Consider the following 17,332-nt stretch of genomic DNA (forward strand, 5'->3'; position numbering starts at 1 on the left):
TAAGGATAAATCTCATTAAAATATTGGTAAGAAATCACTGCTCCAATATTTCTTTGTATACCATCTGAGGTAATTTTTTTTCTTATGTGAGTCATTTGGGCTAATTAATTGGTAAGAAATCTCCATGCTAGACTTTAAGAAATTAGAAAAAAAAATTAATGAATTATTTGGTAACTAAGATATATATATATATCTCTCTCTCTCTCTCTCTCTCTATATATATATATATATATACACACACACACATATATATACGATCAATGTTTCTATATACAAGGGTAACTCCATTTGATTTTTTTTTATCAGGTCATTTGGGATGATTACTTGGTAGGAGATAACTACTGCTCAATGTTATTTTTTACTTTCCAAATATCAGATTATCCTGGAATCAACTACATAAAAAAATGTTACAATTATCTAACATAATCCCATAAGAATGTGACAATTTAAAACATTTCCTCTGAATAAAGTATTTCTTATCCCATTGTAAATTTCCAATAAAAGGCAATAGTCAAAGGACAAAAACAAGGTAATAATCTAAGAATAAATAACTAATAGAATAATGTAGAAATAGAGGTATTGGGAAGAGTAGACCATGAGGCGGTAATAAACCCTTTTATAAATCATTTAGGAATTATGTTGATAACATGATACAAGCATAATAGTTCTTTTTTACTAATATGAAGGTATTAATATTTTTTCTATTCAGGAATAGTTTTGTCATTATTTTAACAATTGTTTTTTGAACCTAAGAATGGGAATATTTGAACTCCACACTTTTAAGGGAGAGTGTGTCAAATATTTACTTCTAACTAATCCGCAACCGTATATTAATCAAAATTGAACATTGACTATTCATTGTAATAATTTGATATTAACAGTTTTATTTTTATAAATTTATTTTATTTTTATAAAATTCTCTAAAAAAATAAATAAAGCCAAGTAAGAAAATATTTGGCGCGCAATTCCCGTGCATGCAACAACCGCATGCACAAGCACAACCGAAACCTTAGGGACCAAACGATCTCCAAACCCTCCAATGTCTCTCTCTCTAATCCGCCATGGGAGAACAAGAAGAAGAAGAAGATCACAATGCATCGCTCCCACCTCCTCGTCTCTGCCGCCTCGTCCCGATTCCGCCACTTCTCGCGGCCGTTGTCCCTCCGCAAGAAGATCCCATGGTGGTACCAAATCCTTGACCCGGGAACCGACTTCGTTGCAAAATGGAACCACATCTTCCTCGTCGCCTGCCTCATCGCCATGTTCCTCGACCCGCTTTACTTCTACCTCCCCGTAATCGGCGGCCCCGCCTGCATGGAGATCGACCTCGGCCTCGGCATCCTCGTCACCTTCTTCCGCACCGTCGCCGACTCCTTCTACCTCCTCCACATCGTCATCAAGTTCCGCACCGCCTTTGTTGCACCGAGCTCCAGGGTTTTCGGCCGCGGCGAGCTCGTCGCCGATCCGTGGGCCATCGCCGCCCGGTATCTAAAGTCCGATTTCGTTGTCGACCTTGCAGCGGCGCTGCCACTTCCGCAGGTGAGTCTTTTTTCCTTTCTTGGGCTTAAATATTCATTGGATTATGTTTCGATTTCGTTTTCTTGGTTTGGTTAGTAGGTTATTTGTTCTCCGAATAAACTTACGCGGTCGGATTTTTTTTTCCCCCTTTCTTTCTTGATACAAAGAATGATAAGTAATAAATTACTGTTCAAATCTTTTTTATTAAATAATTTTCTCTCACAAAATTTAAATTTCTATTCAAACGTTTCCTTTCAAAAAGCAAACACCTTCTCTCGTCAAATCTAATATTATTACTGTGCTTTCTTATTGTCTTTTGGTCGCATTCTTTACCTTGTATATTTCTAGAAATTTGGGAGAGCCCGTTAAGTAGTATTTTCAAAATGATTTTTGTTAACGATAAAAATTCGTCAACTCAGAATTTAACCTCTTTAAAAACACTTGCGTTATGAAACTCGTGAATTGATAAAAAAATTAATGCATAAAATAAAAGAAAATATAAAAATTTATACTGGTTCGACAGAATATTAATGCATACGTCCACTTGTGGATGAACTAAATCTCAAAGAGTACATACAGAAGATCTCTCTTAGAGCAAAAGGTTGTGCATAGAAACTAATTGAGGAGTTTCAACCCTTATTTATAGGTTCTCATGCACATGATATCTCTTATCTCTAAATTATATTCCGAGATAAGCTTTCTATCCCTTTCCTAGATAGGGATTTTCGTAATTATCTCTATGTTCAAGTACTTGAATTTAAACACATGGTTGTTGAAGATAATCCACATTTGATCTTCTATTTAAATTTGAATATGAGATGAGGGTTATCTTCTCCTGATTTGGTGGGCTTTATGTTGATCTCTACCTTTTTTCCGGACTTGTCGACTCCTCTACGCAGATATCTTTGTGACCCTCCTAGGACTTCTCGACCACATTCGTAAAGCAGTATGAGAATTCCTTAACACAAGGACCTTTCCATAACTAGTACCTCACGCAGCTAAGATCAATCATGGCTTCTAGGATTCTCGATGTCGACAAAGAGACAACCGCTTAAGCTTCCGGGATAGTTTTCATACTACTCAACTTGGAACTGCCGGTAGCCTTTCTTTTCTTCTGCTGGCCTGGAAAAGTGTACTTCATTGTTAGGGCAAGAGCGATTACCTCTGCGAGAACTAATATAATACTAAGCTCATCGATAAGTAAAAGGGTAACTCGACTGAGAGGAATATAAAAAAAGAATTACTTTATATGAGGTCAGATGGTGGGTTAACTGGTTGTGACGAAAAATGGTGGTCAACTTAAAGATCGTACTTTTTGCAGTTCTCCAAGGTGTTGAGAGATTGGAGTTGCGACTAGAGTTGGGAAGTGCTAAAATTTGCTCGACTATTTCTAAAGCACTCCCAGACAGTTTGGGTTGTAATGGATTTGTTACCTGCACCAAGAACACAAAAAACATGCCAAGTATTAAAGATTGCTTGAGTAAGATGCTAAAAACAAGTCGACGCATAAGAAACCTATGATCCTTGCTGAAAATGGTTTAAACCCCGAAAGGGTGTTCACCGTCAGAAGGATGAAAATCAAATTTACCGCTGAGAAAAAAGAACTAGGGCTTCCATCCATAAGAACTTGAGGTCTTCTTGATGACAACCGTTGGGACTGGAGGTTTAGACTTTACGTGGGAGGCAAGGTAAAAGAACCCCTTTTAACCTGACCTGGAGGGTCTTTAAGAGCGTATCAATAGAAAAACTCCTTGATGCTGATGTCAAGATTGAAATGCCTCCGCCATAGGATGATCAAGCTATTTATTGTCACCCAACAATTGGGAGACAACTGAGCTGGGAAAATTCTATGAACACTGCAAAGAGCTTTCACAAATGGATGAAAAGGTATGGTCAGTCCAAAGGTAAGAGCTTGAGTATAAATGGTCACATGGTTTGGATGAGGGTTGTGAGCTTTATCTTTCGGTATCGAGATTAGGAAATAAAAGTTATTGGCATCGATATTTGCTAATCTAAATGCTGCAGAAGCACTATTTGGCCGAAGTTTCGAGGGGTTAATGTCGGTAATAAGGCTTGAAAGGTTACTCGTCGGCCTAATACCATAACCTTGACTGACCTGGTATCTAGTAGCGTTAAAGCCTTTGCATCGACATTGTCTTCACCCTCGTCATCGATAAGGACTTGAGCTCCTAGCTAAGAGCACGACGTTGCCACTTCAGCATACTCGTCGACTTGTCGAAGAAGGGGGTCCTCACTGTCTCCCGAGGTAGCGCTCGACGTAGCCACTGTTGGTTTCTGAATCAAATTTGGGTGTGAAAGCGTGGAAACACGGATCAGGTCCGAACAAAAATTTTCTTAAAACTTTTGTGAATGGTACATAATATATTAATTTACAACGAATAAATTAATCTAATTAATTTAGTTCAAGAATTATACATTGCGACCGATTAGGAGGATAATTCTAGTCTTTGACCACGAACAATCCAAGTGCTCTCATTCCTCAGACTACCACAAGGCTTCCTCTTCAATTCTTGTATTCTAACAAGACTGTGTGTGTATGTGCACACTTGAAAATACAATAAACGTTATCACTCGCCTCATAAGTCTTCCATAAACATCAACACATGTACGATGTGGAACTGAGAATGGAAGGGAGTGAAAAAGTTACACGTCGGTAATTAGCATGTTACACGTTGTTTGACAGAATGTTGCATGCCTATAACTGATATGTTACACGCCTATCACATAGGAGAAGGAGAAAATTGTGTTTTCTAATTTTCTACAATCTCCTATTTATAGAGTGTCTCCTAGACCTCATGGAAAGTTTACCTTATCACATAAGATGAAGTTTCCTGAAATTTAGAGATGGTTTCCCATTTGAATTTTGGAATATTTTCTCTTTCCTTTTCCTTGTAAAATTTAGCCACCACGGTGTCCAACACTGTGTGTGTGGCGCTAATAGCAAATAAGAAAGGAGAAGATTTCTCTTTTATCCAGTTTTCAATTTTGACTCAAATTTAAATTCTAATTAAAGTCAAACTTTCTTTAGATTTGAATTTCAATTGGACATTTTGTCAAACAAGTAAAAGGATAAGTTAGAGAGCAAGTAAGCGAATTCTAGTGGGATTCTTCTTGTGCCACACGCCCCTTGCACTCAGTGACTAGGTGTGTGGCCTATGTAGTCCCACCATATTTTGCTTTCCAAAATTAAATTAAATAATCACATTATTTAATATATAATTAATTCTTAATTGATTATTTCTGAGTGATATAATTTAGAATTCCACGATTCTAAATCTATTGTTTTACCCTTAGTGTCTCGTAAAATTAACGGGACGACACGGGGACTCATGGACCCATAATATCAAGCTCAAATAAAATTAGTAATTAATTAAACTCTTTAATTAATTAATTAATCTTATTAATTTAAAGAGTTATTCCACTATACACTTAGAATTGCACTCTTGATAGTATAGACAATTAATTACATCTGTGAAACGTCCATTTGATATACTCACTTCATACAGATGGATCCTATATAAATATTTCATAATTTGAGTAATTCTATGTTTAAAACATAATAGATGCAATCAACGGTCTCAACGTCATTCATTTGTACAAATTATTTTTTTCAAAGGGTAATTTGCATAAATGGCCTCCAACCTCTTTAGTAAATGACAATTTGATCCTTAATCATTTTTTTGACAAATCGGCCCCCAATCTCTTTAAACGGGCGCAATGTGAGCATCACGTGCCTTCTTTTTTCAATTAAAAGACAAAAATATCATCAAAACCTCACACTCATAGCCTTCTTCTTTCAATCGCCGCTTTCCATTAAGGTTTCACAACTGCATTCTCAACCCAGAAAAAAAGAAAAAAGAAAAAAATAAAAGAATCAAACTTTAAAGATACGATAAGTTTTCATGGGTGGAGCAGCGGAGACGGAAAGAGCTCTTAGGGGTAGAAGAAATGGAAGTCTTTGATAGCGGTTATGCAGGAGAGGAAGCGAGAAGTGAAGGCTCGGGATAATGGCCTAAAAACGAAGCGGCGAGAAGAAGAATAAGAAGATGAGGTTGAAGAAGAAGGAATATGTTAGGCCTCCTGCGACGTTAGTGTATTCTAGGAGGAGGGGCAGGAAGGGTATATTGCAGGAAGCAGGGGAAGGAAGTGGAATTAGGGAATAATTGCTGCTGAGTTGGCAAGTTAGTTACAAGTGGAGCGGAAAGGTATTTAGGCAGCAGGGTAGGACGTAAGAGGGGGTCTGGGAATTGAGTATTTTTTTGTTTCAGACCTTGGAGGCTGGGAACCTTGAATTCTCCCAATTTTATCTTTTCTTAGTCCTTTTCTTTTTATTTCCATCTTTCCTGTAATTCTCTAAGGGAGGTGTTCATCTCCTACGGAGGTCTTGAGGTTGAATCAATAAAGAGGATCTATCTGAATTTCTAGAGAATCAGTTTGTTTCTATTTACGAATCGTTGAACTAATCAGGAACGTAACATTTTGGTATTAGAGCGGTTGGTCCATGGCAGGCGCTTCTGACAAACAACTACCGATCGAGGAGCTGTCACGGCTCGAGCAAAGGATGGACTCGTTCCATGAGGCATTGCAGATCGTGGAGGCTATTATGGAGCCACTACCTAAACTCCAAGAGGATGTGGTCGAGATTGGGGTCCAAATGGGGGAGATTCAAGGATCAGTATGGAGGCTGGAGAACCTGCTTCTCAGGCAGGCGGAGTTCTTCCAGCGGAACCCACAACCACCCCCAGGGTACGATGCTGGCCCACAGCATTTCCCTGACCTTCGCCATCCCCCACCGAACGGCAGACTGGCGACGCTGCCCCCACCTCCCCGCCACGAGGAGCCCAGGCGATTCGAGAGGGATTTCCGACGGGCGACCCCTCCACTACCGAGAGGAAGAGCTGAGCACCGGGGAAGGAGGCTCGAGATGCCCCTGTTCCACGGAGAAAACCCCCAGGGGTGGGTGTTTAGAGCCGGCCGTTACTTTTCCGTGAACGACGTGGAGGATGAAGAAAAGGTGGTGGTAGCTTCTGTGTGTATGGAGGGGAAAGCCTTGGGCTGGTTTAAGTAGGTGGATGCGCAGGATCCGTTCAGATCATGGCGAGAACTCAGAGCGGCCGTACTATGGCGGTTTGGACGTGCGAGAGAAGTGGATCCGGTGGAGCAATTGATGGTGTTGCGGCAGCGAGCCACGATGGTGGACTACCGAGACGACAACAACTCAAATGCCTGGGATCCCCGATGCCATATTTAAGGGGGCTTTCCTCCATGGGCTGAGGGAGGACATACAGGCCGAGCTGAAGTTGCACAGGCCCAATGGGCTCCACGAGTTGATGGATCTGGCCCAACAGGTGGAAGCCCGAAATAAGGCAACGGATCGGGTTAGAAAGACTCGGATGGGTCAAGGGTACAGACCTGAATTTTTTTGGACATTCTAGAGGGTCTTTTGAGGGCCCCAATCCCACCGCTTTTACCCCAGAGGGCCCCATTCGATCCAAACCTCAGAGTGAGGCGGTGTTGGGACAAAGGACTCGGCTAGGTCAAGGAGGGGGGTCACCACCCCTGGTTGGCGCAGCGACGGGGTATCGCCGACTCACGGAGGAGGAGATTCAGCACCGGAGGTCGAGGGGTCTATGTTTCAAGTGTGATGAAAAATTTGGCCTGGGACATCACTGCAGGAATCGCCAGTTGCAGGTTTTAATTCTGGGAGAGGAGGAAGAATCTTCCAGTAAAGACGGGGATGGCGGTCAGGGCACTCGGTCTGGGGAGGACAGAGGGGAAGAGGACGCGTGTGAGAAGGTAAACTTGTTCCTGAACTCGATGCGGGGGGTGTCATCGTCCAACACCCTGAAACTCCAGGGTCGAATCGGAGCCCATGAGGTTGTGGTGCTTGTCGACAGTGGAGCAACTCACAGCTTCATTTCTGAGACGATGGTGGAAGAACTGCGGTTGCCAAAGGACTCCACAGTAAGTCACAATATTGTAGTGGGTAATAGGTTGAAAGTTAAACAGGAAGGCGTGTGTAGGGGTGAACGTGTGGATTCAGGGTCACTTGGTGGTAGAGGATTTCTTCTCCTTTACGTTAGGGGGTGTGGACCTGGTCCTGGGGGTGTCGTGGCTGAGCACGCTGGGGAAGTTAGGGCGGATTGGGCAAAATTCCTAATGAAGTTCAGAGTGGGGCCCACGTGGGTAATTTGGAATGGCGACCCTAGTCTTTGCTACGCCCCTGTCAACATGAATGCCCTAGTACGGAGGTTGTCACCAGAAGGGGCTGGCTTGTTGGTAGAAGTGTGTGAGTTGTCAGGGCTGGACATGGAGGAGGAAATTAAAGAAATCCCAGAGGAGGTTTGAACAGTGATTAACCAGTTTAAGAGGGTGTTTGAATCACCAACAGGGCTTCCGCCCCACCGAGGACGGGACCATCGAATTGTGTTAAAGGAAGGTGTTGACCCACCCAATGTAAGGCCTTACTGGTTTCCACAAATTCAAAAGGGAGAAATTGAACGGTTAGTAACAAACATGCTAACCTCGGGGATTATTAAGCTAAGCAGCAGCCCCTATTCCAGTCTGGTTATATTGGTTAAGAAGAAGGATGAGAGCTGGCATTTTTGCGTTGACTATCGTGCGCTTAATCAGGTGACCATTCCTGACAAGTTCCCTATTCCGATGATCGGTGAGTTGTTGGACGAACATCATGGGGCGGTCCTATTTTTGAAGCTGGATTTACGAGCTGGCTATCACCAAATCCGAGTGCACGAGGCAGATGTCAAAAAAACGACATTTCACACACACGGACACTACGAATTCGTTGTCATGCCCTTTGGCCTGATAAATGCCCCTGCCACTTTTCAGGCCCTAATGAATCGAATTTTTCATCCACATCTTCGAAGGTTTGTCTTGGTATTTTTTGATGATATTTTAGTTTACAACCACTCATGGGAGGAGCATCGCCAGCACCTCACCGTGGTGCTTTGCATACTACAACGTGACCAATTGGTTGCCAATAAGGCAAAGTGTTGCTTCGGCCAACAACAATTGGAATACTTAGGCCATATTATTTCGGCCAGGGGGGTTGCTGCTGACCCATCTAAGATACAGGTGGTCACTTCATGGCCGGTGTTGTGCAACGCAAGGGAGGTGCGGGGGTTCTTAGGACTCACCGGGTACTACAGACGCTTTGTCAGGGGCTATGGAAACATTGCCAGACCCTTGACAGAGTTGCTTAAGAAAAAAGGTTTTGTGTGGACAGAGGAGGCAACCCTCGTATTTGAGAACCTCAAGGCAGCAATGACACGGCTTCCGGTTTTGGCCATGCATGATTTCTCCAAAACCTTTATCATTGAAATGACGCTTCGGGAAGTAGTTTAGGAGCGGTGTTGATGCAAGAGGGCAGGCCCATTGCCTTTTCCAGCAAAGCACTCGCCCCTTCGTCCCGATTGAAGTCCGTCTACAGGAGGGAATTAATGGGGGTGGTCCTTGCAGTACAAAAATGGAGGCACTACCTCTTTGGCCGCCATTTTATGGTTAGAACCGATCAAAAAAGTTTACGGTTCTTGATGAGTCAATGGCAGCTACCCCCCGAGCAGCTACGGTGGGTTTATAAACTGTTAGGATACGATTTTGAGGTAGAATACAAGTTAGGGGCATCCAACCGGGTTGCGGATGCTCTGTCCCGTCGGGGCAATGAAGAGGAGTCCTCCCTGTCTACTCTAACTATTCCCCACACTTGGGATTTTGTCACCATTCAGCTGGAGCAACGTACCGATACGTCGTGGGCACCTATCATCTCTAAACTCGAGGAAGGGGAGGCTGTGGCGGGATATGCCTTGAAGAATGGTCTGCTGTTCTATAAGGACCGGCTGGTGTTGGTAAATGACTCCCCTTGGATAGCTCGTTTGATTCTTGAATTTCATGACTCGGTGATTGAGGGTCATTCGGGTTTTGTGCGCACCTACAAACGGCTGTTCGCTGTGGTCTTCTGGAGAGGGATGAAGCGGCAAATTCAAGACTACGTAGCTCAATGTGAGGTGTGCCAGAGGAACAAGTCAGAAGCTTTATCCCCTGCCGGCCTCTTACAGCCCCTCCCGATTCCCACCCAAGTCTGGGACGACATATCCATGGATTTCGTGTGTGGGTTACCAAAATCTGGTGGATTTGACACCATATTAGTGGTGGTCGACTGACTATCCAAGTATGCCCACTTTTGTCCTTTGGTTCATCCATTTTCGGCAAAGCAGGTGGCTGCCTTAGTTGTCACAAACGTCGTCAAGTTGCATGGGATCCCACGGTCCATCGTGAGTGATTGGGATGTGGTGTTCATGAGTGGGTTTTGGCGTGAGCTCTTCAAGTTACAGGGTACAAAGCCCCATACTAGTTTCGCTTACCTCCCCGAATCTGATGGACAAACCGAGGTCGTGAATCGTTGCTTGGAAACCTATCTACAGTGCTACGCAGGTGATAAACCGAAACAGTGGTCGGCCTTCCTTCCGTGGGCAGAGTATTGGTTTAACACCACCTTTAACGCCTCCACCAAGTTTACCCCTTTCCGCATCGTTTATGGACGCGACCCTCCAGCCCTGTTTCCCTTCAACGACTCTCCAGGAACTGTGGCAGCAGTGGAGGACCAGTTGGCCCTGCGCAATGCCATGTTGGACCTGCTGAAATCTCATCTTGTGGTTGCTCAGAATCGAATGAAGAAATTTGCTGATCGACATCGGAGGGAATTAAGTTTCGAGGTAGGGGCTAAGGTGCTGCTCAAATTGTGACCCTATCGGCTGAAATCCTTGGCCCGCCGCATCAATGAGAAGCTCAACCCGCATTACTATGGGCCCTTAGCGCATCAGCCCAGTGGCGTATCGGGTGCAATTACCGGATGAAGTTCGCATACATCCGGTCTTCCATGTCTCCCAGCTGAAACCATTCCGGGGAGCTGAGGCTAGGGTACATCCTCTGCCCTCTCAATTATCGGAAGACCTGGAGCTGTGTGTCCAGCATGTGGAAGCCTTGGCAACACGTGTGGTCATGATAGGAGGTCGTGAGGAAATGGAGGTGCTAATTAAATGGCTAGGCCTGCCCGATTGGGAATCCATCTGGGAGCCTGTTGCGGCCATCCGGACACAATTTTCTAACTTCAACCTTGAGGACATGGTGGTTCTTGAAGAAGGGGGTAGTGTTAGGCCTCCTGTGACGTTAGTGTATTATAGGAGGAGGGGCAGGAAGGGTATATTGCAGGAAGCAGGGGAAGGAAGTGGAATTAGGGAATAATTGCTGCTGAGTTGGCAAGTTAGTTACAAGTGGAGCGGAAAGGTATTTAGGCAGCATGGTAGGACGTAAGGAGGGGGTCTGGGAATTGAGTATTTTTCTGTTTCAGACCTTGGAGGCTGGGAACCTCGAATTCTCCCAATTCTATCTTTTCTTAGTCCTTTTCTTTTTATTTCCATCATTCATGTAATTCTCTAAGGGAGGTGTTCATCTCCTACGGAGGTCTTGAGGTTGAATCAATAAAGAGGATCTATCTGAATTTTTAGAGAATCAATTTGTTTCTATTTGTGAATCGTTGAACTGTTCAGGAATGTAACAGAATAGCTGCGAGCTTGAAAGTGTGTAAGATGAGGTTGAAGAAGAAAGAATAACTGGGACAAGAAGAAGAAGAAGAAGAAGGCCATGGGTGGGATGTTTTGATAGCATTTTTATCTTTTAATTGAAAAAAGAAGGCACGTGATGCTCACATGCAGGAATCTTTTAAAAATTTAACAGAAATGACTAAATTGCACCCATTTAAAGAGGTTGGGGGTCGATTTGTAAAAAAAAAAAGATTAAAAGCCAAACTGTTACTTAATTAGGGACCATTTGTGCAAATTACTCTTTTTCAAATAAATCTCTATTTGATCTGTTTAGTTGCCACTAACATAAACATTCAATCATAAACATTTCAAATAGTTTTTGAGGCAACAAACAAAAAGTAGAGTATTTTCATATATAGACTTGATGAGCAATGACATAGCTTTGTTTATTCAATGTGGGAACTTTGCAAGAAAATAATATATCCCATGTGGTTTTTGTGTTTATTCACCCACTCCCTTTCTTCTTTGGTTGAAGCCCATGCTCTTGTCTCTTTCAGATTGTGACATGGTTTGTGATTCCAGCAGTAAAAAATCCAACGGCTGCTCATGCTAATCACACTCTTTCTCTAATTGTTCTTGTTCAATATGTCCCTCGCATTTTCCTCATCTTTCCCCTAAACCGACGAATTGTTAAAACAACTGGTGCTATAGCCAAGACCGCTTGGGCAGGAGCAGCATACAATCTCCTTCTGTACATTCTAGCTAGTCATGTAAGTCCCTTTATAACATTACTTCTCCACATTTGATGATCATCCCAAAGTTCTCGTCCTCTTCCTTGTACTATCATTAATCGTCTTGAATTGTCATTGCAGGTCGTCGGAGCTTCATGGTACGTGTTGTCCATCCAGCGCCAGCATCAATGTTGGAAGCTAGAATGTGACAAAGAAATGAATGCTACACACTCTCCTTCTTGCCATCCTTCTTTTCTTGATTGCAGCAGCCTGAGCAACCCCGAACGCCGGTTTTGGATGCAGGGTACTCAGGTCCTAACCAGCTGCGACGCTCTGAATGACGATAAAAATTTTGAGTTTGGAATGTTCGAGGATGCTTTCACTAGCGAAATCGCCTCTTCGCACTTCACAGAGAAGTACTTCTATTGCCTTTGGTGGGGCTTGAGAAGTTTAAGGTATATATACATACTTATTTGTTTGTGTCACATTATGTTTTAGTCACACCCTATATTTATATATGTAACACTTTTTTACTCTTTCGTTTCGTAATGTGAAGTTCATATGGACAAAGCATTGCGGCAAGTACTCTTCGTGGTGAAATATTGTTCAGCATTCTTATTTGCTCAGCGGGCCTGGTTCTTTTCTCTCATCTCATAGGCAACATGCAGGTACACTTTTTCACCGTTCAAATTGTGCGGATTGTCCTTCGGTCGATTTTTTTTTCACGTATAATATAGACTATTAAATAATTCTTCTTTTTTCCTTGTGTTTTAATGGATGATTTCTGATTTCTTTGAAGACTTATCTGCAATCAAATAGTGCTAGACTTGAAGAATGGAGGATCAGAAGAAGAGACACAGAAGAATGGATGAGACACAGACAACTCCCGTTAGAGTTACAAGAACGAGTTCGTCGGTTTGTGCAATACAAATGGATTGCCACAAGAGGTGTAAATGAAGAGTCCATTTTGCAGGATTTGCCCTTGGATTTGAGACGTCAAATTCAAAGGCATCTTTGTCTTGCCCTTGTTCGTCGTGTAAGTAACTATATAGATGAAATAAATTTGCATAAAACAGACAAAATATGGGAGGGAATAATTATCAATAGCACATTTTATTTAAATTAGTTGCATTAAACCATATTCCGAAGAAAAAAAAAAAGTGGTCGTCTTAACAGTTTCAAGGCATATTGTTTTTTGAACTGTCAAATTTGTTTAAAATTTGTTAGTTATACATAAATTTTTTATTTTGATGTGATTTTAACTATATCTAACGGTCAGAAACGTGCACTATCACTATCAAACAATAAAAATTTGTGTACTAAAAAAGTGGTATTCTTGTCTATCTCAGGTTCCTTTCTTTGCACAAATGGATGATCAACTCCTAGACGCCATATGCGAGCGCTTGGTCTCATCCCTAAACACAAAGGACACGTACATTGTCCGGGAAGGCGACCCAGTAAACGAGATGCTCTTCATAATCCGAGGCCAACTAGAGAGCTCCACGACCGACGGCGGAAGGTCAGGGTTCTTCAACTGCATAGCCCTCCGTCCAGGCGACTTCTGTGGCGAGGAGCTCCTGACATGGGCTCTAATGCCAACTTCCAGCATCAACTTGCCTTCTTCAACCCGAACAGTTCGGTCGCTCACCGAGGTTGAGGCCTTTGCCCTCCGCGCCGAGGACCTCAAATTCGTAGCCAGCCAGTTCAAGCGCCTGCACAGCAAGAGGCTGCAGCAGGCTTTTAGATACTACTCCCACCAGTGGAGGGCTTGGGGGGCTTGTTACATACAAGTGGCTTGGAGAAGGTATTGGAAGAGGAAGATGGCTTTGGAATTGGCTAGACACGAGGAGTATTATTACAGTAATGTTGCGGAACAAGAGTTCGATAATTACAAGATCAGCGGATTAATGTCGGTTGATGATCATGATGTTGGAGAGGAAAATGGTGATCAAGAGGGTTCTTCTGGTAACACTAGAAGAGGGGTTAACCAAAAAGTACTGCCCGCGCTTGATCCCGATGCCAACAGCTTGAAAATGCCCAAGAAGCTGTTCAAGCCTGAGGACCCTGATTTTTCAGCAGATTTGTGAAGTTTTAAGGTCATTTTAGTATAGAGTTTTTAGCACTTTTATCGTCGAATTTTTTCGGATAGATATTTTAGTCGAGACATTTTTATTTTCTTAGCTGGCAAAATTGTTGCAATGTGCTAATATAATTTATATTGAAGGCTAAATTTGTGATTTATAATTATAAATAGATAATGTTGTTGGTGACATTAGGTTAGGTTCTTTCTTGTACAATTCACGTTTTTGCATTTGCTTAAGTACGGTGGTGCAGGGGCATTATCTCTGTTTCTTCTCTGTCTGTCGTTTAAGGCTTTGAGCTCGTATTTGTTAATAATGCTGATAGGAGACATGTCGTTTAGTTGCTCTGTCGTTTCTTACTCCTAAAGGCTGACAGGAGACATGTCTTTTCAGTCTACCAAACACATGCTAAGACAGAAAAATGTAATCGGATTCTGATTCATGTATTCAAAAACTTTTAACACGGGTTTTTATGAAACATTTTTTAAATTAAAAAAAAAAAGCAACCGACAGAAAAGCACGGGATTTTTCCTCATTTTATATAAACACATTATTTATGTTATTTTAAATAATTAAATGTCATTAATTTTTTATTTTTTATTAATTAAATGATAATTATTTTTTTTTTTAGTGTAGTGACATAAATATATATATTTTTATCATATCAGAGTATCAATGTAAATATCCCAGCGTAAAAGTACCTGTAATAAATCTAATCTTCTTTCTTTACTGTGTAAGAGAATATTAATGTAAATATCTTTTTGTTGATTCTTACTGCACAATGTTTTATTTTATTTTTGAATTTTTGTTTTCGGACCATAGTATTCTGAGGGCCGAACAAAGAGTTAAGAGTATTTATATTACATGTGGACTGACTCAGCTCCAATTTAGCTAGAAAAGAGCCAATTATTTCCCCAATTATTTGATATAAACATTTGATTGAAAATGATTTTTTTTCTGATGTAAGAAATGTTTGTATTAGAGGAACCGCAGTCGCAGCTAAAGAATTAATCACTCCGCCTTTTGAAATTGCTTTGCTGATGCTGCATCTGCAAACTAATAATATTATGCTGCATCTACTATCAAGATCTTTTTTTTTTTTTTTTATAAGCATAATTCTCTCAATTTCATTAATAACGAGAACGTTACATTTCTGTTTGTCTCCAATGAAATTAAAGAAGTTGCCGTGACAGAAGATATGTTTGCTTTTGGTTAAATAATATTTCACGGGTTGGAATTTAGGCAATGTCCTTATTACTATATATCATATCTTTGGCCATGTATCCTTGTTACGTTCATTTTCTTTAGTCCTTTTTTAAAAAAAAAAATAAAAAAGAAGAAGGAAAGAAGAAAAAAAGAAAAAAATATGACCACATTGGACCTTGCCACAAACCTACCATATAGACACCGGGCACTGATTTTGAAGCCCTTGGAATTGGCCCAAAGGCTCAGGCTTAGCATGATAAGGCCTATGGTGAGGATAAGACATTTTTTATTACTGCAAATTATTTATTGGGTTCCAAAATCTTTGGAGAAGTATATTGCAAACACTTTCTAAGAAGAAATTAAGGTTTTTTCTTGCTCCACTAGAAGTTTTCTTACCCCACTTGAAGTGATATTATATAAACCTTAAAGGCTTAAAAGAATATGCAGTAAAAATATGAAGCTTAAAAGCAGAAGCTGCGGATATCAGACAAAACAAGGATAATTTGTTGTTGGAAGTAAGATAGAGATATTGTGGGCACTGTACTTAAGGATAGATTCCGTTCTTTTAAGATAATAATATGTGCGGGTGCAAAATACGCTTTGTAAAAGTGCACTCCGAAATATTTAGTTATAGAACAACTATATAGACTTTGATTCTTTGTAGAAACAAGATAGCATTGTAATGCAATACGAGGATACAAACACAGCTTAAACTTTTAGGATAAATTGGTAAACTAACAAAAATAGAGAAAGAAGCTTGTAATAAGCTCTCAAATTGTTGGGGTGGCACCATGGATTTGACTCTTTTATTCGTGTCTCATTTCATGCCTTTTTAATAATATCATGTTATTTTAATTAATATTTCATGTCACGTCAATTAAAAAACTATATAATTGACTTATTCTGATTTTATTAAAAGACATAAAATGGGACATAAATAAGAGGACGTATGAGCTCAATCTAGACAGCATCCACAACAATAAAGCTTTAGAAAAAGTTTGCCTGCAAATATATGTATTGGCATCACACGAACTAGTTGTGCAATTAATTAGTTGCTGCAAAGCTTTAAGAAATTAGATTCATGAAGATTTAATGTAATAATAATATATAATAAAAAAAGCTTTGTAAAAGAACTTTTTTGAAGAGTTACCGATCATGGCTCTCAGAGATTCCTTTTCGTTAGAAAGTAGACGCTAATATAAAGATTAAAATTAAACCGAGTGCCACATTGTTTAAATTTAATAAACACCAACTTATAACGATAATTTATCTAGCTCTTTGGTCCGACCAAATATTTGAAATTAATATCCCATTTTTACCTTCATAAAATTTTACAACAGTAGTTACATCAATGGGAGCTTAGTACACCAGAAAATAATGCAAAATTACAGATAAACCTAGTCAAGAATTTTAATTCCAACAATATTTCTGCAGTGCGTGAAAGAGCATTATGCATTATGCATTATGCATGTTATCTGCTTTGAATATATTTCTTTTGCCTCGGTTTTTGTTTTTTCCCTTGCTTTTAAAAAAAAAAAAAAAAAAAAAATTTCACAGGCTGCTACAGCGCTACTTAGATTTTAGTACTTATATAGGTTTTTACTTTTTGCTCAAGAATTATTACGTATATGGACGACCTTAAAAGTATTAAATGAGCACCTAAAATAGCAATAACCTAAAAGTGTAGGTTGTTACAATTGACTTTTGTGTATCGTCTCCACCCCTTTTCTTCTTTCGTCATTTCGTAATCATAAAATGAGACTCAAATTACTTATCTAATTGTTAGTGTCTCAATTTAATGTCTGACAAATCAAATATGATATGTCATTTAAAAGATCTAAATATATATAAAAAAAAGGGTTGATTAAAAATATTTTTAAATTTTTAAATGACATGACACATTCAGATTCATTAAACAACATTTTAGACAATGACGTTGAACACGTAATTTGAATCCAATAAAATAGAGGACCATAAGAACCACATATGCCTATAAAAACTGAAAATTCAAAGCTTTTAAAAGTAGTTTGGTTTACGCAATTCTAAAATGGCAGCTATAGCTCATTTCTTCACGTAATTCTATTTAGCATACAGTCTTTTACACCTTTGAAATTATAACAATGTGTTAGGACTATTTTGATATCATGAATTCTTCAACATAAAAAATTGAAATCAATTTCTAAAAGGGATATTGTTGTATCCGCGTTGTGTTGAT

The 17,332-nt window shown here is 40.4% G+C and overlaps 1 protein-coding gene across 1 annotated transcript; it reads left to right on the plus strand.

Moving 5' to 3' along the window:
- Nucleotides 1-1,245: 1,245 nt before the first annotated feature.
- On the plus strand, nucleotides 1,246-13,917 carry LOC21398108 (probable cyclic nucleotide-gated ion channel 16). The gene is made up of 6 exons (XM_024168738.1): nucleotides 1,246-1,539; nucleotides 11,657-11,869; nucleotides 11,972-12,285; nucleotides 12,387-12,498; nucleotides 12,630-12,866; nucleotides 13,180-13,917. Exons 1-6 carry the CDS (start codon nucleotides 1,261-1,263, stop codon nucleotides 13,915-13,917), a joined length of 1,893 nt encoding a protein of 630 aa, XP_024024506.1. The 5' UTR covers nucleotides 1,246-1,260.
- Nucleotides 13,918-17,332: the final 3,415 nt, after the last annotated feature.

This window comes from Morus notabilis, unplaced genomic scaffold (assembly GCF_000414095.1).
Source record: "Morus notabilis unplaced genomic scaffold, ASM41409v2 Scaffold229, whole genome shotgun sequence".
Lineage (NCBI taxonomy): Eukaryota > Viridiplantae > Streptophyta > Magnoliopsida > Rosales > Moraceae > Morus > Morus notabilis.

Bases quoted from the DNA above. Each gene is read 5' to 3' on its own strand.
- LOC21398108 (XM_024168738.1), top strand. From the start codon at position 1,261: ATGTTCCTCGACCCGCTTTACTTCTACCTCCCCGTAATCGGCGGCCCC. The intron at 11,870-11,971 runs GTAAGTCCCTTT...TTGTCATTGCAG, and splicing joins TGTACATTCTAGCTAGTCAT to GTCGTCGGAGCTTCATGGTA. The intron at 12,499-12,629 runs GTACACTTTTTC...ATTTCTTTGAAG, and splicing joins ATCTCATAGGCAACATGCAG to ACTTATCTGCAATCAAATAG.